The sequence below is a fragment of the Rhinocladiella mackenziei genome (genome assembly GCF_000835555.1).
Source record: "Rhinocladiella mackenziei CBS 650.93 unplaced genomic scaffold supercont1.2, whole genome shotgun sequence".
Lineage (NCBI taxonomy): Eukaryota > Fungi > Ascomycota > Eurotiomycetes > Chaetothyriales > Herpotrichiellaceae > Rhinocladiella > Rhinocladiella mackenziei.
Window position 1 is genome coordinate 1,403,975 of NW_013550603.1, and position 24,558 is coordinate 1,428,532.

The 24,558-nt window shown below is 50.3% G+C and overlaps 8 protein-coding genes and 1 non-coding gene across 9 annotated transcripts; 2 read left to right on the forward strand and 7 right to left on the reverse strand.

The window, feature by feature from the left end:
• Positions 1 to 343: 343 nt before the first annotated feature.
• Z518_02312 (uncharacterized protein) lies at positions 344 to 1,277 on the reverse strand (the record flags this gene model as incomplete). Its single annotated transcript, XM_013419341.1, has 2 exons — positions 344 to 926; positions 1,111 to 1,277. The coding sequence occupies 2 exons, from the start codon at positions 1,275 to 1,277 to the stop codon at positions 344 to 346; spliced, it is 750 nt and encodes a 249-aa protein (XP_013274795.1).
• Positions 1,278 to 2,383: 1,106 nt separating this feature from the next.
• On the reverse strand, positions 2,384 to 4,057 carry Z518_02313 (uncharacterized protein; the record flags this gene model as incomplete). The annotated part of the gene is made up of 1 exon (XM_013419342.1): positions 2,384 to 4,057. One exon carries the CDS (start codon positions 4,055 to 4,057, stop codon positions 2,384 to 2,386), a length of 1,674 nt encoding a protein of 557 aa, XP_013274796.1.
• A 347-nt stretch (positions 4,058 to 4,404) lies between these two features.
• Positions 4,405 to 5,541, reverse strand: Z518_02314 (uncharacterized protein; the record flags this gene model as incomplete). The annotated part of the gene is made up of 1 exon (XM_013419343.1): positions 4,405 to 5,541. One exon carries the CDS (start codon positions 5,539 to 5,541, stop codon positions 4,405 to 4,407), a length of 1,137 nt encoding a protein of 378 aa, XP_013274797.1.
• A 3,763-nt stretch (positions 5,542 to 9,304) lies between these two features.
• On the reverse strand, positions 9,305 to 12,376 carry Z518_02315 (uncharacterized protein; the record flags this gene model as incomplete). Its single annotated transcript, XM_013419344.1, has 3 exons — positions 9,305 to 12,057; positions 12,109 to 12,252; positions 12,310 to 12,376. 3 exons carry the CDS (start codon positions 12,374 to 12,376, stop codon positions 9,305 to 9,307), a joined length of 2,964 nt encoding a protein of 987 aa, XP_013274798.1.
• Positions 12,377 to 13,394: 1,018 nt separating this feature from the next.
• On the forward strand, positions 13,395 to 16,622 carry Z518_02316 (uncharacterized protein; the record flags this gene model as incomplete). The annotated part of the gene is made up of 1 exon (XM_013419345.1): positions 13,395 to 16,622. The coding sequence occupies one exon, from the start codon at positions 13,395 to 13,397 to the stop codon at positions 16,620 to 16,622; it is 3,228 nt and encodes a 1,075-aa protein (XP_013274799.1).
• An 844-nt stretch (positions 16,623 to 17,466) lies between these two features.
• On the reverse strand, positions 17,467 to 18,609 carry Z518_02317 (pre-mRNA-splicing factor slt11; the record flags this gene model as incomplete). The annotated part of the gene is made up of 1 exon (XM_013419346.1): positions 17,467 to 18,609. The coding sequence occupies one exon, from the start codon at positions 18,607 to 18,609 to the stop codon at positions 17,467 to 17,469; it is 1,143 nt and encodes a 380-aa protein (XP_013274800.1).
• A 505-nt stretch (positions 18,610 to 19,114) lies between these two features.
• On the reverse strand, positions 19,115 to 19,250 carry Z518_02318. The gene has a single exon. It is a non-coding gene; the product is annotated as a tRNA-Arg (tRNA).
• Positions 19,251 to 19,671: 421 nt separating this feature from the next.
• Z518_02319 (uncharacterized protein) lies at positions 19,672 to 20,893 on the reverse strand (the record flags this gene model as incomplete). Its single annotated transcript, XM_013419347.1, has 2 exons — positions 19,672 to 19,797; positions 19,859 to 20,893. 2 exons carry the CDS (start codon positions 20,891 to 20,893, stop codon positions 19,672 to 19,674), a joined length of 1,161 nt encoding a protein of 386 aa, XP_013274801.1.
• A 1,506-nt stretch (positions 20,894 to 22,399) lies between these two features.
• Z518_02320 (glycolate oxidase, subunit GlcD) lies at positions 22,400 to 24,330 on the forward strand (the record flags this gene model as incomplete). The annotated part of the gene is made up of 3 exons (XM_013419348.1): positions 22,400 to 22,706; positions 22,756 to 24,206; positions 24,259 to 24,330. 3 exons carry the CDS (start codon positions 22,400 to 22,402, stop codon positions 24,328 to 24,330), a joined length of 1,830 nt encoding a protein of 609 aa, XP_013274802.1.
• Positions 24,331 to 24,558: the final 228 nt, after the last annotated feature.

A 24,558-nucleotide genomic window follows, 5' to 3' on the forward strand; every position in this document is an offset into this window, starting at 1 on the left:
CCATGCCTACAAATTTCAATACAAGCAGTCTTGCTTACCGAGATATTTCTACATCTATCCCACTTGTTGGACGGTATTTGACTCTTTGGAAATCGTTGGTCCCGTTATCAGTAAGACACCTTTGTTACCGCGGGGAGCAGTTTATGGCCACATTTGGGCGATGGTGATGACAGTCTCCTAATTCTCATTCCGCTGCTGTCTACCTATTCATCACTGAATCGCACTTGCCCAGCAATCGTCTCCTTTCCTATGAATGGCCTCTCAAACCTCATATCTGACACCCATGGTCCTTTTCTCTGCCGGGAGACACATCTGATGATAACTCCACGTTATATATGCCATCTCATCCCTTGAAGTACATGGCTTTAGCCAGCGTGGACGTCGCCAAGCACGCCTCCAACCGACTCTTCTCCTCCTTCATTTGCTTGAACTCCCCTGCTGCAGTCCATCGGTTACACACGAGGTTGAACTCGGCCTCCAGCTCGGGGTTCGGCTCAGAATCCCCCCGCCCAGGGAGAAAATGTGGGTGGTGCTCGCTGACATAGTCGAGAAATCGACGCAGCTCGGTTTCTGGGTTCTTGCCGGCGTCAAGTCGGTAATGGATATCGATCAGGGTATTGATGTTGTTCAGGCGCTTTCGTGCAAATTGGTCCATCTTCGCCACCTCTGCGAGCTTCTTGATCAATATGTCTGGCTTGTCCACGTAGACGCATCCCTTGTCGTGCACGTAGACGACAGTTGGGTATGGGCGACTCTTGTTCTTGACGGTATCTTGGGCGGTGGTGGGATCCGCGTCAAACGTGATCTTGACGTTTTCCTGCAGTTCCTTTGTTGGAATGTCGGTCTTGCCCATCTCAGAATACAGTGCATGGATTGTTCGGCGGATCTCGTTGAGCATGGGGCTGTCGAAGGTCAAGTCCTTGGATCTATTGAAACATTCAGCACCATGACTGCAGCCATCAGAGCCGATATTAGAGGACCCGGGTCAACCATATCCGGATATTGCTGGGTGTCCAGTGCCGAGGGATCCATAAAACAGTGAATGAGGGTACACAGGCAACACCTTGAGTGAAAGAGAATGAGAACATCGACAATACAGGTTGGGCTCACGCTTCAACGTGTTTCTCACACAGCTGGAACCTCACAATCGTCTCTCCTAGACAAGCGCGGACTTCATGAGCGCGGACACAATCTGCACACGCTTTATAGGTCTCGTGTCCCCAATGATAGGACATCGGCGTTGCAATCTCATTGGTGAAGTGGATAAGGAAGACCATTGTGGTGAGGTGATTCACCGATGGCGATAGAGAACCATGAATGAAAGAAAGAAAAGATGAAGAAGAGGAGGTCCGGGGTTGAAAGATTTGAAGAGTGAAAAGAAAAGATCGGCGCGGTCTTGATTGAAGTTCATTCTGATATACCGAAGAATGCTAGTAGCACCGGTTAACATTTCAATTGAGTGACAAGCGCCCAGTCCCGTGGTTATATAGTGCGTTCGCTGGCTCCATGAACAGTCCCATGCCTTCTCAGCGTCTCCGCAGATGTGATGCCTGCTAAACCCAGAATACTCTGAAGCATCCTCGGGGGGCCTCTAAAATACAACCATGCGTGATCGCACAATGGCTGGTATGCGATTGTTGTTGATATGCCATACACCGGGCATCAATAGCTCCGTAGTGTGCAGTCACAAATGATTCGAGAAGAGAACAGGTGCCCTTGTGGTGATCTCTTGTCTGAAATCGAAACCAGAGCAAAATAACTGGGAGAACTTTTCAGTTACCGGCAAGCAGCTATCTGACAACATTCATGCTTTCGCTGGTACAGGGCTCGAAGCACGTCATAGTAACGGTAATGTCCATATCACCCCTTAAGGGATGGTCGACAGTCAGAAGCCGTGAATAGAGACCAGTCTTAGCATCTAGGGAATATATGGGGTGGGAGATGGGTTTGGTCTCAGGATTTGACCAGTCGTCTGTGACGATGTACTAGCCAGTGCGATATATGCGACATGTGCGAATGAAGAGGGTCTCTGGATCGATAGTCGATAATCGTCGTGTCTGGTACACAGTGAGGGCAACCAGGCCTGCGGAATATCTCCATTGTTCCTTTACAGGTCGGCTCCCTTACTTTGACCGCGTTTTTGTGACAAGCCTGTGCACTCTTGGTGGTGGCCATTAGGGGTATAGACCTAAGGCGATGATTGTGTCCTTGATCTTAACACGGCTGATCGAAGTGGCTGACTTATTGCTAGTACCGCATCTGACCAGGTCGTTGATGAACGAGGGGACTGCTTGCATGGGAGCTCCTCCCCCAGCCAAAGATTGTACAGGATGGCCAGTTCATGTTCGATAGGTACGCTGGCCGTTTCGAGATGAATATCTCTTCAATCAACCAATGACTTGGTCTGTCTGCCCGGGGTATTGGTCTTCTTTGTCGAAGACCCATGTTTGCTTTCTGCAGGCTGGCTCGTGATAGCGATCAGGCTGGATCTGACAAGGCTGAAGAGGAGGAACCCAATGGCAACCAAGTCAACAACATGGACGGCCCACCAGACTTTGAGGTTCAATCCACACATGTGGACGTTATACTTCCACTCTCCGGTTTCAAATTCAAACCACGCGCTTAGCAGCCCAGCATTACCGCCATAATCTCCCATCATGCTCCGAAGAGTGAGTTCTCGAAGCCCAGTATGGGAGTCGCTCCCATTTGCTTCCTTCCACCGAACGGTATCCCATTTCGTTTTCCTGTCTTCTTCAATGTCTTGGCTGGACCCTGACCAGACCGAATCGGACGGAATAAAGTGCCAGACATCGCAGCCCTCATGGTCATGGCCGGTCAAGATCAGGCCATGTCTGCCTTGGCCATGAGCTGGTGCATCTAGATTGCCGCTCATGCCAAACAATGCCTCCAGGGTTCCTTGGTGGCTGACATATTCGCTCAGATGATTTTGCTCTTTCAACCCACGGGGTTTGTAGACACCACCTCCGTCATCGTTCCCCCAATAATCAAAGAATGGGGCATCCGTACAGATCCCTTTCTTTTTATGGAGCGGGAGATGTGTGAGAAGTAGGGTGAAAGATGAATGGTCTTCTACCGGCCGTAAACGATGAGAAATGAGTCCATTGAGATAATCATAGGTCTCCGCTTGTAAATCCTCAGACAAAGCCGGTGTATCCAGAATAAGGCTGTTCAGGACGATCAAATGCAATGATGGAGGGACACTTGTCTCCTGACCCGTCAGGGTACCGTTGGTCCGAGGATATTGGAATCTGACATCCCAATTGGCTCTCCCAAACACCCGTTCGAAGCGCTCCATTCTGTGTCTGGAGATGTCTCCAGCATAGCCAACATCATGATTGCCCGCGATGTTGATTATATTATTGGTCCAGCTAGTGTCGTTCATGTCAAAGATCTTCTCCTCCTCTTTATTTTCCATGGTCCAAATTTCGTTTTCCACCTTTTGGCCTTTACCAAACACCCTATTCCAGAATCTCCACCCTCTCCAGTCGAATTCCTCGTCCGTCACCCATTGGCTTCCGATCAAATCCCCCAGGACAGTGACATGAGTCGGCATTGTCCACCAATGCAAGACCCGATAAACATGGCCCAAGTAGTGGTCATTGCCAAACAAATCCAGGCGTTTCCTCAGCGCCTGCAGAGCCTCTGGAAAGTCGTGCAGCCAAATCTCTCGTGCGGTCAGTAGAATATTGAGGAATATCTCTTGTGACTCTGTAGCACGTAGCCGTGTCCAGTGCCGTCCTAACTTCGGTATGAATCCATCTTCGGGTTTGGGAAGAGAACTGTCTCCTTCGAGTTGAGGATCAGCGAGGACAAGTAATCGGAAAGGAATGCGTGAAGGGCCATGAGATGCATGTGAGCCGCGAAAAGAACCCCAGTGTTGGGCGACAGTCTCAATGAAAGCGGTCACGGTGGAGGCATCTTTGGCAGGAAATACGCAGCCATGAAATGCTGGATAGAGATATAGATATGCCGTCAAACAGAGGGCAATCGGAAAAAGAAGGCGCAGAAGCTTGTCTGCAAGTCCAGATATGTACATCGAACCACGAAAGAAACAACAAAGGAAACAGATGGAGACATCGGTTTGCTATTTGGGAGAACCAAAACGTATCAGCACTGACGGGGATCAATGCCTTGCTGTAGGGCGGATTAAGTGGACACTTTGGCAATAACTCGCCAAAACAGAATTTTTGATCTCCACTCCTTTGCAGATTCTTCTCCAAACTGCTCGGGTAGTGCCGAAAGGATATCTACTCCTTCTATGACATGCTGATTGTAACAAATAGCAATTTGGGGACCTGTGGGATATTGCCAGTGTGTCCAGTTAATCCGCCGTACGCTGCAACTTGCCGTACACCATTTTCCCCTGTTCAAGAATATACCGTATTAAGCCCACTTTCCCAGTAGCGCCATCAACCCAGCACCAAGCAAGACACAAACCACCATAAATACCAGCCTCATATTGTCCTTGGTCCGCATAGGATTGAACAAAAAGTCTCTAGCCAGCAGCTCGACGAGCCCAGTATAGATCAAGATACCGGCTGAGATGGCATCCAGGACTCCGCTAACTACATTTGCAGTAAAGGAGTTAGGATTGTACGTTGTGCGTACTCCAAGACCGATGGCAATGGCGATTGGAGTCGTCAAACCGTATGCCAGACAAAGTATCCACGGGAGCCAGCTACCGGGCCTAAACGGAATCGACGACATTCTCGCACCGATCCCCAGGCCTTCAAAAGATTGATGAAAGACTAAAACCGGGTAGAGGGTGTTGAACTCGTCTCCCACGACACCGAGGTTGAGACCGATGACGACCGAGTGAAAAATCACGCCAAACTCAAGGATCAGGAATGCAGCAATCTGTTGTCTAAAGGAGTTTTTCCGCGCACTTGAATCGGCTTCTTCATCCTCAAAATCCTCGATGAATCTTTTCTCGTATGCGGCAGATGCTCGGCGGCCTTCGTGCTTGCGTTGTGCTTCCGTAGTGCTCAATGTCTGGTCTTGCTGGATGGCCGATGGACTGCGGTCCACAACACCAGTGACAGCTTCTTGAAGATCGTCATCGCTGTCAATGCCATACTTGATTTCCACGTATCGTTCGGCCCCAAAGTCCATTAGGAAGACCGCCATGACTGAAGTGAGGACAATCGCCGCACACCAAGGGTAGTCAGCCCATCCTCCTGTCATGCCCACGCACGTTTGCGTTCCGATCTCACTGTATGCCGGTTCCAGCAAATGAATGAAGGCGGTGGCGACGATAACGCCGGAACCGAAATATCGAACGAAGAGATAGACATACAGAGGTATGTGCAGTCGAGGTACTCTTTTGGCGATGACGGGGAAGAATGTTGTACCAGTAGACACGACCAAGATAACGAAGATGGCCGAGATCCTTGCGCCGAGCTGACCATTGTAGTCATTTCCCGAGAAATTGATGGCGCAAATCACATCTCGCGGATCTGCCGTGTTGAGATCCACGTTGTTTGGATTGAAGGTTGGTGCTGCTTCGTCAGGGGAAGCCATGTTGATAAGCCAAGGTCACCAACAAGGCTTAACGAAAGACTGGTTGTATTCCAAGACGATACAAACATTTCTTGTCATGGTATTTATGCATACCTCCGGACGCGTCCAGTGAAGAACTCGGTCCAGAGAGTGTGTAAGATTGAGGACCTTGCACCAAAAGTGAGGACCTTAAGATCAGGGAGTCCCAAAGACGCCAATGCCAGGAGGCTTTCTGCAACCCAACCTTGCCATGTCGAGGCTTTCCATTCTGCAGCTGGCCAATCTCTCTCGAGAATGAGAACCGGGAGGGAGAGGTAATCTCTCATTCAACGTATTAAGTCGGAGAAAGTGGACGACAGATTGTCACTAACTGTCGCCACATCCCCAATTCCACTTCTATAGAAAGAGCTATTACCGCAGCGTCCCTCCAGAAACCACACTTGAACTTTGAACCGGCAAACCTATTTTCCTTCCTGGGCCCATGGCTCTCTCAGGCGAAAGCCTTGTCGTCCTCGACTTGGGGCTCTCGAGCAGAACAGTTCACTACGATTAGCATTTGTATTCTTCCTGCGAAGAGCAACCTGTTAAGAATGAACGTGTCATGGTATACCACTACCAAACCGTCCGCTACAGCCAGCAACCCTGAAAAGACATCGAGCCTATCGAACCTACGTTCCTCCAAAGTTGACCGCAGAAACAACCGATTGAATGAAACGACCCCTTTGTTACTTTCCACCCTCCAATATCCCTTACGTCGAACTATTGGTTCGCCCAAATTACCAGGGCCAGTCTCACCTTCTTTCAAAGATGCAAGATCAGCGCAGTTAAAATTCACCGAATGCAAATAAGACACCAACGAGCGCCGCCACAGGGGTACTGAAGGTCATCGAATGCCGCTATATTTGTCTCGCTATAGAGTGAGGGTATACCAAAAGTCAACCCGACTGATACACGTCCGAAAAGGCACCACGCAGCGGAAAGCTCAATTCTGAGAACTGATGCTAGCTGAAGACCAGATACAGGGTGCCTCCATGGCATACGCCACAGGGATCGGACAACGAGGTTCTGAACACCTGTGTTCCGGAGAAACTGCTCCAAAGATCCGAAATTGACCGAGCGAGATTTCAGACTGCGATTCGAGGACGCTCTCCACTCATCTTTGACATCAGATTGAAGAACAAGTTCAAGAGAATGATCAAAGGCGAAAAAGAAGGGACGTCACATATCTGCTTTGAAATCCTGAGTGTCATCGCTGGAGTACTACGACAGAGCAGGAAATACAGTCTTGATCTTCTGTCGACAATGGGCACAAGGCTCTTTGACATGGCTGAGCCGCAAGGAACCACATTCACCATATAAGACGTTGTCGTGAGGACGTCTGCGACAGAATTCAAACTTACTTTACGATGTGGGTGCTTTCAACTTTCTTATTGCATACCTAGGCCGTCAAGAAGAAGAGCTACTACTTTGAAGCCTTTTGGACCAGAGAACGAGGAGAACTCTGTTGAGTTTCATGTCGGTGGCATTGTTAGTGAAGCCATGTCAAGAATATAGGGACAGCATTCCACAAGCCGTGATAGGGAAGATGTTTGAAGACCACGAGACCAGGGCCTGGAGAATGACAACTACGCACTCATGATGAGTTGTGCTCAATGAAAATGTGACCGGGCGCTACTGTACAAAGAGAGGAGATATAATAGGTTCACTTAAAAGAAGGTGTGTATTTAAGTCATGCTAACAACTGCCTAGCTCTGTACTCCCCCCTTCCATGATTGCCATCATCGGATTTGGTCCAAGTGTCTACAGTGTGCGCTCAAGACACTGATGAGATGTTTCTGAAAACCAACTCGCTATCTGGTTTGATGGAGGACTGGGTTGTTTTTCGTCAATGCTTCATGGTGGACATCAGTCAGTCAGCAATCTCGTCAAAAAGGTCTGGATGAGGTGGAAGGGACGAACCGAGCAGCAAGAGCAACCATTGCATCCGGAGGCTTCGTGGCCGCAGGTGCTGCAGTGAGGCTCCATTGGTGGAAGATGGGTTGGTTGATTGATGTGTGTGGGTTGTGGTTGAGGATTGAAGGTAACTGGATTGGAATCTGATGTTTGGTTGAAGGAAGGTAGGAGCAAAAGCTATGTGGTATTCATTTATATACATGTCAGTAGTCCTGTCTTTTGGTAGCACCTGTTGAATTCCTCCCACGCATGACTACTTGTGTGCCATCTTTGCTAATGGCTTCACGTAAATGGGACATGGGGAAGGGAAAGTCTCGTGCGTGGATCGATCTTCTCCGTGCTGAAAGTTTGGAAGTAAGACGAGTCCTTCCGTCGGCTCCTCTGAGCAATGTGAGTGGGCCTCATCCAGCGAATTCAGGCTCAAAGTAGGCTCAAGACTCAAGCGAAGATGCGAGACCCCCCACCCTGATGGGCCTGTCCGAACGATTCGATTTGGCAACAATCAGTCTCCAGGGAGATAGAATTCAAGCGGAGATCATGCACACATCCCACATTTTCCTGTGCTTCCATGAATTCAAACAGCAGGTCTCGCCAATTGCAGGTGATTCCCGAGCCAGGCTTTGCTTGTCATTGTCTGACATTTGTGTGATCTTGCTGGCAGCAGGATGCAAGGAGCTCTGGGGCTGGATATTGCTTCTGCGAGTAGGGATTGCTGTCCTATGACTCGATAAAAACTCAATACTGGTGTGAGATTCGTGTTCAGGTGATCACGAGTCTAGAAGATCTTCCAGGCAGAAAGAGAGAGTACGCGAAGAGTGGATACCCAGAAGCTCTTGAAGGAGGAGGGTGAGGTATCAGCAAGATACACAGGGATCGATGCCCTTATCCACCTAGAGAGGTGAGATGATCACGGCCACTCAGGACGCAAAATCACTGAATGACATCTGTGTGCTGGATGAGTGAAGGTTGGCCCAAATTCATGGTCACTGGTCGTCCATACGACATTATTCAAATGTTTTTTCGTTGTGCTCTGAAGCCTGGGAATGCATTGTTACTGGTTACATGCCTTGGTGGTGAAGATGGGGCTGAAGCTATGCCATTGACCCAAGACATGGCAATAGGTATCGTTTCGCCAATTATCAGGCTCCTGGTGCTATCAGCGCTGAATTCGATGTTGTGGTCGTAGGCATGGGATATCATAACTCAGCAGCTTCCCTTGCGCCAGCATGAGGCCGGTGTCACTCGCCGTGCATCAGGCGAAAATATTACGCTGCTGGCCGGTGTGTAAAATCTATTGGCTCCATTGACCCAGAAGGTGTGTTCTCGCCTCGAGTCATAGGGGCTGAAGGACAGCCCCACACGGTATAGCTAAGCCGAGCTTGGGTGAGTACGCAACCAAAGCTGTATATTTATCGTAAAGCGTATCTCGAATCCAGGGTCTTGATTCTAATAAATTGCCCCAGTCTGTCAATAAACTGTCTCTGTATTGTGATAGATCATTGAAGGCCCTGTAGCTACGAGTAATTCAGAAAAGGGACGAAACCAAAAGCGCATATCTCGCTAGAAAGGCCTATTCTGGGCTACATCTTCCCTTGTCTAGCACTTGGGCTACGGATCATTCCGTACCGGGGTTCCCTATGCCACTAGCAAAGTTAAGGCGGGTGTCTGGGGTGGGCGACTACTAGACAAGTCTTCCCTTTGAAAGGGGCTGTCATAAGGGACCTGCTGCAAGTGAAAGAAACCCCGGTGAGCATTATGAGTATTTCCATTTCCAAGGGAAAAATTATATATGTGGTCTGAAAAACGGTCATGGTCATCCCCTCCTCGGTCATCACGTCTTGATAGTCTGGGTATCCTGTACTGCATTATCCTCTGGGCCTTTCTCAGTTGCACCTTGTTTGTCAGTTTCCAACTGCAGATTAAGGTCCGACTCATCGAAATCAAGCCCTTGTATGTTCAATCCGCTCTCTCGCGGATCCTTCTCTTCCTGAGAGTTCTGACTCTCGGCCGACTCGGCCGGCTCGGCCATATCCTCAGTTCCTTTCAGCGCAGGAGGTCTCTCCTTTCTTGCTCTTGCTTTAGCCAAGCTAACTGTCTTTTGACGATTCGTCGTTTCAAAGCTAGACAGGTCATGTTCAATGGTTGCTTTGAGAATCTCGCCCATCCACTTTCTCCCTTCGACGATGTTGTCAACTTGGAAAACGTGAGTGGTTGGTTTTGTAAACTGAACCGCCCTGGACATTCCTGCTCTGGGAGGAACGAGCTTGAAGAAGAAGGGCGTGGCTGGGCTTGAATTCCGAGATGTCTCCGGTGAGTTTTCAACCGAAGATCCACCGGATCCGATTGACGGTGTCGAAGAATTTCCCGCTATGGTTGCTTGAAGTGTCGATATCGGGTCGGAGGAGGCACGGAGCACCTTATGGCCGGAAATGTCAATGACGCCCTTTTCTTCCGTGTCGTTTTCTGAATAATAGTACGACAGTCGTCGCCCTCGAAGAATGAAAAGCCGCGGTTTATATTGCGCAATCAGGCCGGTAGATCTTTTCTTCATCCAACCATGGTAGTCACAATGTTGGCGCGCTTCGGCAGGGGAAATCTGGAGTAAGCCTCTCGTGTACGCACTTGTTTGTCTTTTGGTCTTGGGATGTGTGCGCGTAGTGATTTTGGTATGCAGGAGCGGTCCAAGCTGTTCGGTGGTGCCTTTGGAAGAGGTGTCGGTATTATCGATCTCGAAGCTTCGCGACGTCGCCGAAGGAGTTTGAGAGCCTGACAGGGACGCTACGGGGCTCTCTTTCAGCGGTTCTGTCGTGACGGTGGAGGAATTCGCAGATTCCTTCTCGTTTCCTGTGACGGTATCGGGAGCTGCTCTCAGGCCCAACAACTTTCTAGCCTTCGGCGAGGCAGCCCAAGGCACAAGAGCAGCGACAGCTGGTGACGTGGGGCCGCTTATGGCCCTTGGCGATGACAGCGTCGACATGTTTTCATCCTCTAAATTCGTGACGGTGGGAGATTGCGCAGTGGGCGATCGTTGTGTCGTCAAATTTCGCGCACTCGCCGAGCGGAATCGTCCTTTGTATGACCGGCTGTGGTACGCTTTTGCCGCTGGCGACATCGCTGCGATTCCGCGATCTCTGAATGAATCAACGCTGCTGAGACGCGAGCGTCGTTTCGCACCGGCGACGGTCTTGCGTTGCTCATCAAGCATGCTCGACTGACGAGAATGTCCTGCACTCTCGGATCCATCTCTCTTTCTCAACAGATTCCGGGCCTTGCGATTATCGACCTCGTTTCCACTGAAATAACCACGGTCAAGATCAACAGTGGAATTATTGCCGTCGAAGGGAGATTCGGCAACCTTACCCACGCTGTCCAGTTTTGTGTCCATGTGTAATTTCAGAGATGGCGTACTCGCGCCAGCGGCTGCCGTGGTTGCGTTACTCATCGACCAGTCTCGGTCCAAGGACGCGTTTTTCTTGTGCTGAGTCGAAGTATTTGTCACCGCCATCGAAGGCATCTCCTGAGGGCCGTGTTTTGCAAAGTCGATCGACGAATGCCGACGTGAATGGTTCATTTCTCGGATTGACGCAGCTGAAGGCCGACTCGGGCTCTCGGCGGCCATGGATGCTCTCCAGGGTGATGGAGGAGTGCTTCCTCCTAACTGTGGCCGACTGTGAGATGTCGGAGACAGTTGTGGCTCCAGAGGAGGTGAGGCAGCCGCAACCAGGATATATGGATGACTGTGCTGCGGTGGGCGAATGGAGAGTCCTGGTTCCTCCCTCAAACTAGGTATCCTGGGCAGGATGGTGGTACCGGACAAGCCTCGGGAATGTTGGCGTGCCACATCTTCACGCGAGCCGGTTTGCCTCAAGCTCCTCTGTCGAGAATCTTTGGCGTTTCGGATCTGGTTCTGAAAATCCCGAATCTTGTGCCATGTCTTGAGTCGGCGGCCCATCAGACCGAAATCAAATTCTTTCATATGGATGAAAGACTGATCCATCTCCAATAGAACGTCGCCCGTTATCTCTTGCTCTTCAAATATATCGCAATGTCGGGGATCAGCCCCGACACTTCTCAGGTAATCGGCAGTTTCTTTAGCATCCCATTGCTTTACCTCGGCCTCCGTTAATTGGGAGCTTTCTTCACTATCGGTTTCCGGTCCAGCGATGTAGGATGCTCGATCCAGGTGGCTACTATATTCACTCCCTGAGTCTTCCATCGCCGGCTGGGGCGGAGCCAGACTTTGACGCGGGGTGTTCAGATTTGTGATATGCTCATCGATCACACTCAATGTTTCATTCATTACCGGACTCTCCTCTCCAGTCGTAGCGCCCGAGAGAGCCTGACCAATGCTACGCTGCACAGGCGGAATATTGGATGTCGAAGAAGGGGAAACCGAGCTTCTGGAAAGCGAATTGGAGTGTTGATGCGAGGAGGTGGAATGCGGCGCGGTCGATTCGTTGGCAGACGTGGGAGAAGCAGGCGGGTCGATCTTTGCATCGGTGCGGGACTGTTCAGGAAATCGAGGGCTCCTCGGGGCAGGGGCGCCGACAGGAGTGAAGTTGGGGGGAAGCTTTGCGGTGTAGACTAGTGGCATGTCAGAGATCAAGTGATGGCTGCGATGCTGAAACCACTTACCCCCCGGAAACAGGCCTGTCGTTCCCTGTCCCAAGTGCCGTCCCAAGTACCATCCATCGCCGAAGCCCTCGTCTAATTCAACCAACTCAATTTGATCGCCTTTTCGCAGGGTCAACTCATCCGGACTCCGAGCATCAAAATCATCTGTTGATATTGCAGAGTTTAGTTTTGCACATTGAGACCAGATGTGACCTGACGTACGAATGACCACCAGTGCATCTCCCGCTTGGAGAGTGACACGCTGGCGCTGTTGAGTCGGGTATGACATGGTGAGATATGGAGGAAAGAAGATGTCTGGCACGCATCCAAGCGAGCGTCGTAACACGCCAATGGTGCCAATTCACTTCATGGATATCTTAGCCGGAGTTTACCGTGGATGGATGGTGAACTGGAAGGTCATTGACAACTGTCTGCATGATAGAGACGTCTGCTGGGGAATAGTTTGACAGCGTAGGAGAAGAGATCAAGTCGCTCAGGAGCGTTGCACGAGGTGGTGGCTGAATTGGCTGTGGTCTTGCGGCTGCCGTTGTACAAGGCGCAGGTGTCGTTCGAGAAGGATGACGCATGCGACACGGAGATGGGGATGGGTGACAGGAGCCTGTTGTTGTTATGTACAGATGAAAAAGGACGGGAGAGGAGCAAGAAGTTGTGTTGTGAAGGGACAAAGATACAAAAAGTTGTTGAGCTGGAGGACCGAAACGATGAAAAAGGCCATCCGCCAGAGCTCCAAAGCCCATGCGCCGGAATCTTCCATCCGAACTTGGTTAATTTCTTGAAAGCAACAGCACCAACAAGATCAGCAGCCCAACCAGGATGTGATGTCTTTCTCTCCGCAGATAAAAACCATAGAACCACAGCGCACAGACGCAGACCCATAAATCAAAACTCCACACTGAGCACACCCACTCCCGTTTATACCAGCTCAGACAGTTCTTTTGACCTTTCCACCTGTCCGTCAGCCTTGCCGATGTGATATGGTCTGAGATGACTCTCCTGAGTGTTAGTGTTGTAGTCCGTTGTGAATGGTGTTCGTGGCTATTCACCACTCGCACGCCTATCAACAAGTAGCAGCGCGAGCCATATCGCGCTCGTGTCTTGCACCACAAAGGCGCGATGCTGTTTCACCACTCCAGTTGTTGGTTGTCCTGATTTGGCACCAGAGGCCTTTCTCGAGGACTAACCTGGTTCACACGTCACTATATCTACCCTCTACTGCCGTTGATGAGCCTCCTCCTTTCATCCTTTGCGCGTCTCTTTCTTTTGCCGAGCAGGACCTTGTGAGAAAGATGTCAAGTATGCCAGTGGCCAGCGGTAGCCACTCGAATCATGCCACATCTGCTCTCTCTTCTACTTCCCTTCAAGTGTCGAATACAACAAGCAATCATTTTCTAGGTGTATCTCTACGCCCGTGGATGGGTCATACCCGGAGTATTGTAACTGCTCCCAACCCCTCCCGCCCGACCAAACCACACCGCACTCCGGCGTCGAGAAGATCACAACAAGATCCAGCCCTAGGACGTTCAGCCGTTGGCAGTACAACTGCGACAACCCATTCTTCCCCGATACCCTCCTCCCTGCTCATTCAATCGGAAGCGCCAATGCTTTCGTCGTCGGTAACTCAACCGGATGCAGAGGAGAGGAATGAACAGCCCACACACAGAAGAGACAGTTTGAACAATGCGGGCATCAGTGCTCGTACACACAACGGTGTTGAAGGGTCGTCAGGGAAGGATATGAGCAATCGCCCAGAGCTGGTGCAAGATGTGCATCAAGTTATCGGCCCTCGAGGGTTTACCTCCCAACAGTCCATATCCCTACAAACTAACGAGACACTCAGGTTTCAAGTCTCTGCTCCAGGGCAGTCTATTTCGGAAATGGCCTCCATGAACAATCCCGGTCGTTCACCGCAAACTCAGCCACCGCCGACCACGGCCAATATTCCTACGGCAGTTGAAAACGTCGAGGGAATGAGAAAGCGGCCACGCCCGAATGAGGCCAATTTGGCCCAAGAAACGAACAAACGACGAGGAGGACCGAGGATGAGCAACGATGTGGCTCAGGTTTCAGCGCAACTGCCCACACCTCAAGATTCACCTACATTTTCCTCCGCCGCTACTCTTCGTGAGCAATTGGATGCGACAATTAACGCGCAATTTGACCGTCGACAATACACCGTTGACATGAAACCTGTCATCGACGGCCTTAGAATTGAGATGCTGCGTGATGCTTGTCGACACAATGACATTTTCTACATCCTGACGCATTCGCTCTATTGCCTTTGGTACCGAGACTGCACCGGACACACTGATCTGACCCCGACCTCGGCCGAACTTGTTACGTTGGACAAGTTTAACAAGTTTGGACTTACCTTACAACACCTGCGAGCCATGCACGTCTTGCGCTCGATATTGGGCCAGAATGACCTTCTTTCACACGAGATGAATGAGGTATTTGCAAATTTTCCCATGCGCCCGGAGCTCTTTATGGCACAGGCTAGTGGCCCAGAGCCATCGCTCCTTGACTCTGTGAAATGCTTTTTCCTCTGCTTGCCAAGCAGTTTCAATGCTCTCAAATCCAATACACTGCAGAGGGGATATCCTCCGTGTCCCTTAGAGTTCAAGTACGCATTGCAACTACCATCTCCAGTCCTTCTCAAGGCCGTTCATCTCTCAATCCTGCGACATCTGTATACCGACCAAGACTGGTTGCGACAGGCGACGTTACTTTTCGAGCAAGAGCTGAATGCTCCTGTTGGTAATTCTCTTACCATTGCCGAGTTGAACGCGGCTCAAGGAGCTCAATTATCTGCAGCTTCCCAAGCATTTTGCCAAAAATACTTTCAGCTTCTAAGCCAATATTCCGCTCTCAGGAATCGAGCCCCGCAACCAGTTCCACGTGCGGCTGGGATATATCAGCTGACACGCCAACAACCATCCACTAACGGTCAGTTTCACGAGGCTGGTCAGTCACAGAATCAAGTTGCGCCAGTCACACAACCCTTTATGTTCTCCTCTTCTACGTCTGACGATCGTCGATCAGCTCCGTTGAACCCATCGAATGTAATTGGCCCACGGTCCGCATTACCTCAATCTGACACCGGCGCATCTGAATCGCCAGTCAACGGTAGGGCTACTCGAGGTATTCGTCAGGTCTCGGTCCAACGAAATAAGCATCCTAATCCTGTGAGTCCCCCCTCGCCGCCACGGTCTCAGCTCTCGACGACCGCCCGTATTTCTCTTGTTCATACCGGAACTGGTCCTGGGCCGCCACAGTCGGTGTCGTCTGCCGGAATTCAACAGAATCGAGTGCCACCGCAGGTCCAACCTTTTATACCACGCGACCACACACATGTCTTACCGTGGATTGCGGTACCTAATCCCGATCGCATTGCCCTCCATCAAGCTCATCTCCGCAGCCCAACGTTCCAGAAGGCCGACAACACCGATAATGACAAATCTGAAGTGAGATACTATCAGTTTGTGGAAGAATTGATCGAGTTGCCACAGTTCCTCGATGCAAATTCTGGTCTGGTGCGCTGGAATGTGCATGTGCCTCATGAACTCTGGGTTCGGAAAGCTAATAGCTTAGACCCAACTGGCGAATTCCTCTCAAAATCCCGAAAGGTCTGGGACGGATGTGTCCAGTTCCGATTGAAATGCATCGTTTCTGACGCAGTGACCGTATCACCAAACGCTTTGTTTTCAGGCTTTCCCGTCCAGTCGACAAAGTGGCCCAAGTGCTTATCCGTTTCCATCAATGGCGACATGGGGGTTGAATTTCGGCGCAAGGCACATCACGGGGTAGATTTGGCCACAGATGTGACTGATCTACTCAAGGAAGGCGATAATGAAGTGATCGTTTGCATCAATTTCACCGCCGGAGAGTCTCACGTAGCTTACCTTTTTGCTGTCGAAGTTATCTGCGTTGCAGATCATAAGAGAGTACTCTCAATGCCACGTCCAATTGGTGCGGAAGAGGCCCTGTCAGCCATCACTACCGCACTCAAAAGCAAACATGACGGCAAAGATGACGATGAGCTAATCATCTCCCAGCCGCTTATGAGCATTGACATTATTGATCCCATTACGTCTCTTATTTGGGTCGTACCTGTCCGAGGCAAACAATGTCGGCACCGTGAATGTTTTGACCTCGAAGCTTTCCTTCTGAGCCGCACGAGCTATGTTAAGAAAAGTGGCCTTACAAGTCCAGATCAGTGGAAGTGTCCGATTTGCAGGGAGGATGCTCGGCCCCAAATGCTGGTCATTGACGGGTTTCTACAGACCGTACGCAAGACACTCGAGGAGACCAATAAATTGGACACGAAGGCCATTCTCGTCAAAGAAGATGGCAGCTGGGAGACTAAAGCCGATCCACTAGTTTCCAGACCTCAGAGCGAAGCCAAGGCAGAATCAGGTGCTGCAAATTCCGAAGACGCATCTAGAGGGAATTATGACGAAACTCCGGGGTATGGTACTACCTCGAGTACAGCCATTGTTCTCGATGACGATGATTGAAGTACATCTCAACCTCTCTACGAAACGATACGGTGAAGGCTTTCATCTTCTCCTTTTCAACGGTTGCACGACTTACAACTTCTTCCCCGATAAAGCTGCACAGAGTTTCCTTCCCGAGACTTTTTTTTTCCCTTTCGGCCTAGTGACAGGAGACAAGAGGAGGGGCTGACACGATCTTACTGACCCAGCGTTTCATCTTTCTTCCGATTCTCGACCAATCCGATTGAACGAACGGTCTTCTTGTTTTTTGTGTCCGTGGCTAGCGATAGATACCCTTCATCGAACGGCATTGAGCATTGATTATTGTTTGCGTACTCATTAAAAGGACTCAGGGAGGGCAATTGTTTTGCGTCATGAGATTAAAGGTCTTTGTATTGAGTCTAGGGCGAATGCGACGAACCGAATAACTGTGTGATTTTGCTTGCGATTACGCAAGACTAGCGATGGAGCTTATGGCGCAACATGAGATCGGGAATGGAACGAAATTCGCGCACTGGAATTTTAATTGCAGTCATAATCTGCTGCGAGGACATCGATGTGGGACTGGCACCTGTGTTGAATTAGTCAAGCGTCCACTTCGCCCTTATCAACGAGATGGGAACAGTTGAGCGCGGCTTCCAGACTTGGGAAGGATGTGTAGAATTTTCGGGACCGGTTTGATAATACGAAACGACGAGAGAACATCCGGACAAGTCTGGGCGATGAAGGAAAAGGATCTCCCTATCCCGCTTGAGAAATAAATAGTAATCCCGAAGTAAGTTCCGCTGTTCTTGATGCCATCCGTAGCGCCATGCTAGAATGAAAAGTGGTAGTAAATCGCCATTTTATGAATACAAATGAGATTTCAGTCACCCGCCAAACTGGTGTATGTGACTTCTCCTTGGCCGGGCGGAGGTGCAACAGTGAAAGTTGTTTCTCCACCGCCACCAGCCCCTTCGATCTGTGCTTGCACGTTGCCAGTAGCGGTAATGGCTCCTTGGCTTCCACCACCACTTTTAACGGCGGCCGCTGTTTGCCGGCCCTCTCTCGCCCACTCGATTCTCTGTTCTCGATCGGTATTATCCAACGGCTTCGGTTTCCCCCATCTGAGCCGGAGCGGACAGCCTTGAATGATGGCCTTTCCCTGGCAGTGGGCAGCAGCGGCTTCGGCAGCTTCTCTCGTCGCGTAGTTGATAAATGCACAATGGGCTCGGTGGGAGCAAACTATCGAGCGAATTTGGCCGAAAGGCGTAAAGAACGTGCGAATCGCGTGTTCGGGTAAGTCGTCTTCAACGCCCGTGACGAATAGTGAGGTGATGTTGGGATCCGCTGGCGGCAGGTAATCTTCTGGTTGAGGAGGTCGTACCGTCGTGCCTGGAACGGCTCTAGCATTCCTGGGCCCAGCGCGAGAGCCTCGCGGTGTGTTTTCTCCTTTTCTGGCATCGGCAGTTCGCACCGGTCCCGGTCCTGGTCCATAGCTTGGTTGGTTTTCGGTGCCTGATCTCACCGACCCTTCTGCTTCTAGTCGGCGTTGTTTTTTGTAGTACGGTTCACTGTTTGCCAGTCTTCGCAAGAGATCTCTTGCTTTTTCGTCGGTCTTGTCATATGCCTCGACCGCCCCGCGGCCCTCTTCCAATTCTTTTTCGTGCTCCTGGGCGTAGTATTCTCGGTTGATGGTGGATTGGGGGCCTGGAGCGACCATTTTCAAAGCGGCGTCTCGGACGGTAATGGGTAAGCCGAAAGAGAGGTCGAGCATGCAGCACTGGCAGCAGTTCTTTAATCGTGCACATGTCAGACAGATATTGGTTCGCTTTGTTCGAGCAGTTCGATCGGCTTTCCAGCGGAAAACTGTGAAAGGCCTGGTACAGATCTTGCATTCAGCCCCATATTCCTCTTTCAACATTTGTACGTATGGATTGTCAGGGAGGCAGTTTTCACAGCTGGAGGGAAAGTCTGTGGTTTCCCAGCCGGAGCGGTTCAGGTCTTGTTTAATCTGAGGTGGCGCCATGGTGGGCGGGAAAGGTGGAGGGGAAGGAAGAAGACTGAGACGATCGGGGCAGACGTTGAGATATCGGCTTTGAAATAGGGGATCCAATGGAAGCTCAAAGTTGATTTCTGCAATTCCTTATGACAAAATGTGTGGCAGAGGGAGCGGAGGTGGTTGTATCTCGTCAAATTGAAATTTCAACGACGTCAAGCTCAAGACTCAGCCCTGTCACGTGCAAATTGCCTCTAGATCACGTGCGAAGATAGAAGGCGAAAGTCAGAGCCGAATGGTGGTCCCACAACCAGCCTGGCAACAAAAAATATGCATTTCTGATCATAGCTGCACTCTGAAAAGCCAGGGATCCATGATCCACATCTGTACATATTTTAGCTAGACTGTTTGCAAGAATCACGGAATTCCTGCTTGACTTGGCCACACACAAAACCTCGGCTGGAATTCTTCACCGAAAAGCAAAACTAGACCTCTGCGGGGAAGGAAAAGAAAAAAGAAGACAGTTTGCTCATTTCGATCCGGAGAGGATTCGAACCCCTTCGAAATATTAGCACTTCATTATGCATGTCTCTCGTAAAAGACAACTTACCTAATCTTTGGTGTTTGCCAGCAACCGAAAACCAACGCCTTGACCATTAGGCCACCGGACCCATGATTTTTAGTATGACAGAATTCTTGTCGAAAAATTATCATTTTTAAAATATAAAGTAAAATTATTGCACATAGCGGGTCCAATACTTAGCGTGTCGCTAAATGCGGAGCATTAGGATCCGTGAGTTGTACATCATCCCACATTGTTCAGTTGAGTATACAAGTACCTCCTGATTTGCCTTGAGATGTATTTGGGCCAGGCACCCAAGGCAACAAGAAGGAGGCACCAGGCGTCGGCCACTGATGAATACCTGACGCTATTGCCTGTGCTAGTGTTGAGCCATTGTGTCGGATATACAAACAAGTCCCCAAGCAAGCGCTGCTCTGACGCCGCCAATGTCTCGAGGAACATAAAACAAAGAAGACAACATCAGCGGGACTGGAGAAAAATCTCTATTGTTTCACTTGAGAAGAACACTATCAATGCGCTTGTATTGATTGAGGTTGAGAGGGAATTGATGCGGATTTTGAAACAGCTTCCCTCGCAGCGAATTTGGACGCTTCTTCAGCCTGGTCTGTATGAATCTTCTTCAACAATTCGGGATACTATTTGTACAGGGCATGATTAGATTCTTGTTGCCGCTTGATTGAGAAAACACACACTTACCCATCTCTCGCCAACATCGGGATGACTCTTGATTCTGTTCATCAATGTCGCCTCGCCCAATCTACTCCACATGCCCTTGATGAAAGTAAATTCGATATCGTCCAACCTCGCACCGCCTCTCTTCTCCAGAATGTCTGATCTCAACTTCTTGACCGAGTCCGGAACGTCCATGCTTTCAAACGTGGCATCGTAACTGACCCCCTGGAAGAAAGGAATGCTGAATCGCGCCCCAGAGCCCCGTGGGGGACTCTGCACCCGATGTGTCGTGGACTGACATACTCCCTGTGTCAAGGCCTCCATACCCTGACCGATAGCCACGACAAACGTACCGTCAAGAGGCGGGCAATCCACCCATTGACCCTCGGCATTCTGCACCTGCAGACCCTTATGATGACTCGCTTGTAAAAGATAGCTCGTCAGCATGCTGTCCTTGTGAGGTCCGACGCCTTGCGCCTCTCCTTCGACACCAAGCTCCTCCAGATCCGGATACTTGACGATCTTCAACTTGTGCTGCTGGGCTTCATCGAAGAACTGCGCAAAAGCATCGGCCGGCAGCCCAATCGCCTCCGCAATCAGACTGGTGAACTCCATGCTCATGTCCCCCATCCTGGCCATGTATTCCTCATACACCTCTCTGAACCTCGGCAAGGCCTCGGGGTCGGGCCACTGATTCGGTGCCAACAGATTCCTGTACAGTGGATCATTTGGGCCCGGGACAGGGTGGGGAGTCGACAGATCGATCTGTTCGCGCCAGTCGGTCTTGAATCGCGTAATTTCCATGCCGAGTTTGTTGTAGCCGAGGAAACTCGGGGCGTTTTTCATCTCGATTTCCAATTTCTTTTCCTCGGGCAGGTTGAAGAATGCTTTGCCTAGCTGTATCACCTCTTCGACTAGCGATGGCGGGATCCCGGTATTTTTAATGTACAGGAATCCGACTTCGAGCAGTGCGTGGCGGAGGTCAATGAGGAATTGTGGTTTGGTCTCCGGAAAGCGGGACTGTGACAGGTCGAGAATGGGAATGCTGGAGAAAGACATCTTGGAATCCACTAAAGAGGCACTCAGCTGTTGGCAATTATTCCCTTCTACAGGTACCTGGTTGAATGAAACGTGACGTGAATTAAGAGGTCGGTGTTCTCGGATGTAGGTGTGACATTCACCCAGTCGATCGATCCTTTGTCGGGGCGTTTTAAGTGTTCGGATCACGCCATAGTCCGAAGTTCCACGAATGCGGAGACCAAGTTGATGTGTAATATCATGCACAGCTCGTATAAATTGAGTTCTAAGTGGATCGAATCAATGACAAGCAATCCGCCCTTTAGCACAGGGGCGAGATAACAGGAAGTTTTACGACAACAGCATTCTCGATTGCTATTTGATGCTGCGTATATAAACCCGATGGCGTTCAGGCATCAGTCAATGGTTCACTCGATCTACTGGCCTCTACAAATTCAGATGTGAACCAGCAGTCGTCCGACAAATGGAAGTTCATTGGGGCGAGATTGGTTCTTCCTCTCACACCGCAAAAGGAAGTCCATTTGATGGCGTCGGGAACTGAAAAGTTGTTTTCACGTTGCCCATAACACTGCAGTAGGTAATTCTGGAATATTTCAGTATCATCCACGTTTCTTCCTTTCCATGTGATAGGGTACACGCTTATCTGGTCGGCTGTACTCTTTTCATGCCTACACTGTAACGCAGTGAAGTCGCATCCATACTCATCTCGACCAGCTTGAAAAAATATAGCAGGAATTCCTTTGACAATCCATCATTGTAGAGGAAGCCGGCCGGGGCCATAGAGCAAAGAAACAGCGTTCTTAGAGACGATTTTTCAGAATGTTTATGATGCAGGAAAATCACGGTCGGATTGTCCTGTAATTGAGTATCAAAAAGCCCATCAAGGACTTACGGATAGCTCTGAAGGAGGCAAATGCATCCTCCAGGTTTTTCATGATGTTGGGGTCATTAGTCCGTCTTCTTTCAAATTCAGCTGCATTTTCCATTGACCCGAGGTCGCGAGGGCAGTATGGATTCCTCGGCTAGTAATAGAACGCTGCCATGGCCTCGAGCCGTTCGTTTTTCCTGGTTGGATCCGGCATTCATGAAAGGAGCTGGCTTTTCTGGAGGTTCGACATGGTTCAACATAGAGTGCAATCAGGCCACTGGGAAACGAGGGGGTATTCAACGCCAATGAGATGGGAACGGACTGTTATGCGTAGACAACGGCCGAGAACCAAGAGCATACCAAAGAAGGTGGAATAGGAATGACAAAGGAAGGATAATGGAAGGTCGAATGAATGAAGGCTCCCGGACTTCTCAGCAGGTTTGAAGCTTCAGCAAACTTCCCGTTTTTCGACCGAGATTCCAGATGGCGCTAAGCCCATTGGGAAGAAACTTCTCCGCAGTTCGTACCGCGAGTCAGTTCAACGACTTTGCGGGAGACATCCTCGTCCTTTTTTATCGGCCTGTAATCCTCCTCCTCGAGGACGTGTTGAAAGGCAGAAATGTCGAGATGACAATCTGATTCCTTTCTCGAATTCAAATATGACGCAGCAGTTCCTGCGATCGGGCCGCCCGGCCACCTCCTTCCTCCGAAGCATTGAACACCCGAGACGATGGGAGCCGACACTATTACCGCAGCTATGTCGCGTGAGGACCCTTCACAGCTCGTCCGCGAAATCGGAAGAGAAGGGCAAAGAGAATGAAAAGCCGAACTTGTCATTCAGAGGGCAGCTCTACGAAAGTACTGCTGAGCGACTGAAGCGCGAAAGAGCCTCTGAAGCTCGATACATCAAAGCTTCCGCCGGTCCAAAAGGTCCTTCTGGGTCGGGAACTCTGTCTCTCAGTGCTGGTAAGGGCTCTATTTTCATATGCCGGTCGCCTGCTAATTGTACACCGAGTCATTCTGTCTGTTGCGGGAGTATTTTACTGGATGGGAACCCAAGGGGAAAAGGCACTAGATCCGTCTTCTACCACCCCTCTCACTCGCGCACAACCACCTCAACACGATATCCGGACCTCAACACTCCAATCTGCTTGGGTGGATTTTGCTCAGATCGTTGGGAAGGACAATGTGTCAACCGTCCAAGATGATCTCGATTCGCATTCGGGATCCGAATGGTCTTCCTACACGACCAAACCCAACGAAAGACCCTTTTGCATCGTATACCCGGCCACGACCGAAGAAGTCTCCCAAGTGATGCAAATTTGTCACAGACGAAAAATCCCCGTTACCGCTTTATCTGGTGGAACCAGCCTTGAAGGCCACTTCGCCCCGACAAGAGGAGGCATTTGTATCGACATGGCGCGAATGGACAAGATTGTGGAATTCCATCCTCAAGATTTAGATATTGTCGTTCAACCGGCATTGGGCTGGGAGGATCTCAACGAAAGCCTTCATGAGCACGGAATGTTTTTCCCTCCGGATCCCGGGCCGGGGGCCAAGATTGGAGGGATGGTTGGCACAGGATGTTCAGGCACGAATGCCTACCGTTACGGCACCATGCGTGAATGGGTGGTTTCGCTGACGGTCGTCCTCGCTGACGGCACCATCATCAAGACACGACGAAGACCTCGCAAATCCAGCGCCGGGTATAATCTGACACAAATGTTTATCGGCAGCGAGGGCACCCTCGGAATTGTGACCGAGGCCACTTTAAAAGTGACGGTGCTGCCGAAGAGTCAATCTGTAGCTGTCGCGACCTTCCCCACCATTCATGCGGCCGCTGAATGTGTGGCCAAAGTTGTTGGTGACGGGATTCAACTTGCTGGGATGGAGATTCTGGACGACGTGCAAATGAGGTGCATCAACAAAAGTGGGATGACCAGCCGACAATGGCAAGAGGCGCCGACACTCTTTTTCAAGTTCGCAGGCACTCCAGAGGCTGTCAAGGAACAAATTGGAATCGTACGGAAATTGGCAAAGTCCACCCAAAACAACAGTTTTGCATTTGCGAGAAACGCCAACGAAGCGTCAGAACTCTGGAGCGCCCGAAAGGAGGCGTTATGGAGTGTCATGGCGATGAGAAGAGATGGAAGTGATCATGTTTGGACAACGGATGTGGCTGTACCCATCAGCAGATTAGCTGATATCATTCAGGAAACGCGCGATGATGTCGCGAGTAGTGGGTTGGTTGGTGGAATTTGTGGACATGTGGGCGATGGAAATTTCCACACCATTCTTCTTTACAACGATGCTGAGAAGAAGACCGCCGAAGATGTGGTCCATCGCATGATTCGACGAGCAATCGATATGGATGGCACTGTCACCGGTGAACACGGTGTGGGACTAAAGAAACGCGAATATATTCGTGAAGAGCTGGGGGAAGATACCGTCGACGCCATGCGCAAGGTCAGTCCGTCCCTTTTCTGAATTCTGTTGATATTGACAAGTTCTGGTACAGCTCAAGCAAGCATTCGATCCTCTTGGGATCCTCAACTGTGATAAGATTGTCCAGCTTGAGGAAGGTCATTGATTTAAGGACACAGGAATTGGTATACCGACGAGGTAACCCGCCTGCCAAGGACTCGGAAGAACAAAACTCGAAAGTTTCAGCCCCGCACGGAGTCCCGCCACAAACTTCGCCCTTTTTATTAGGCTGATTTTACATCTCCGGTGGTCATCGTGAACAATTGGTCCAGGGCAGTTTGAGTATCATAATGATGAGTGCTCCTGGCGTTGCCTATGGCGGTAGAACTGGCTC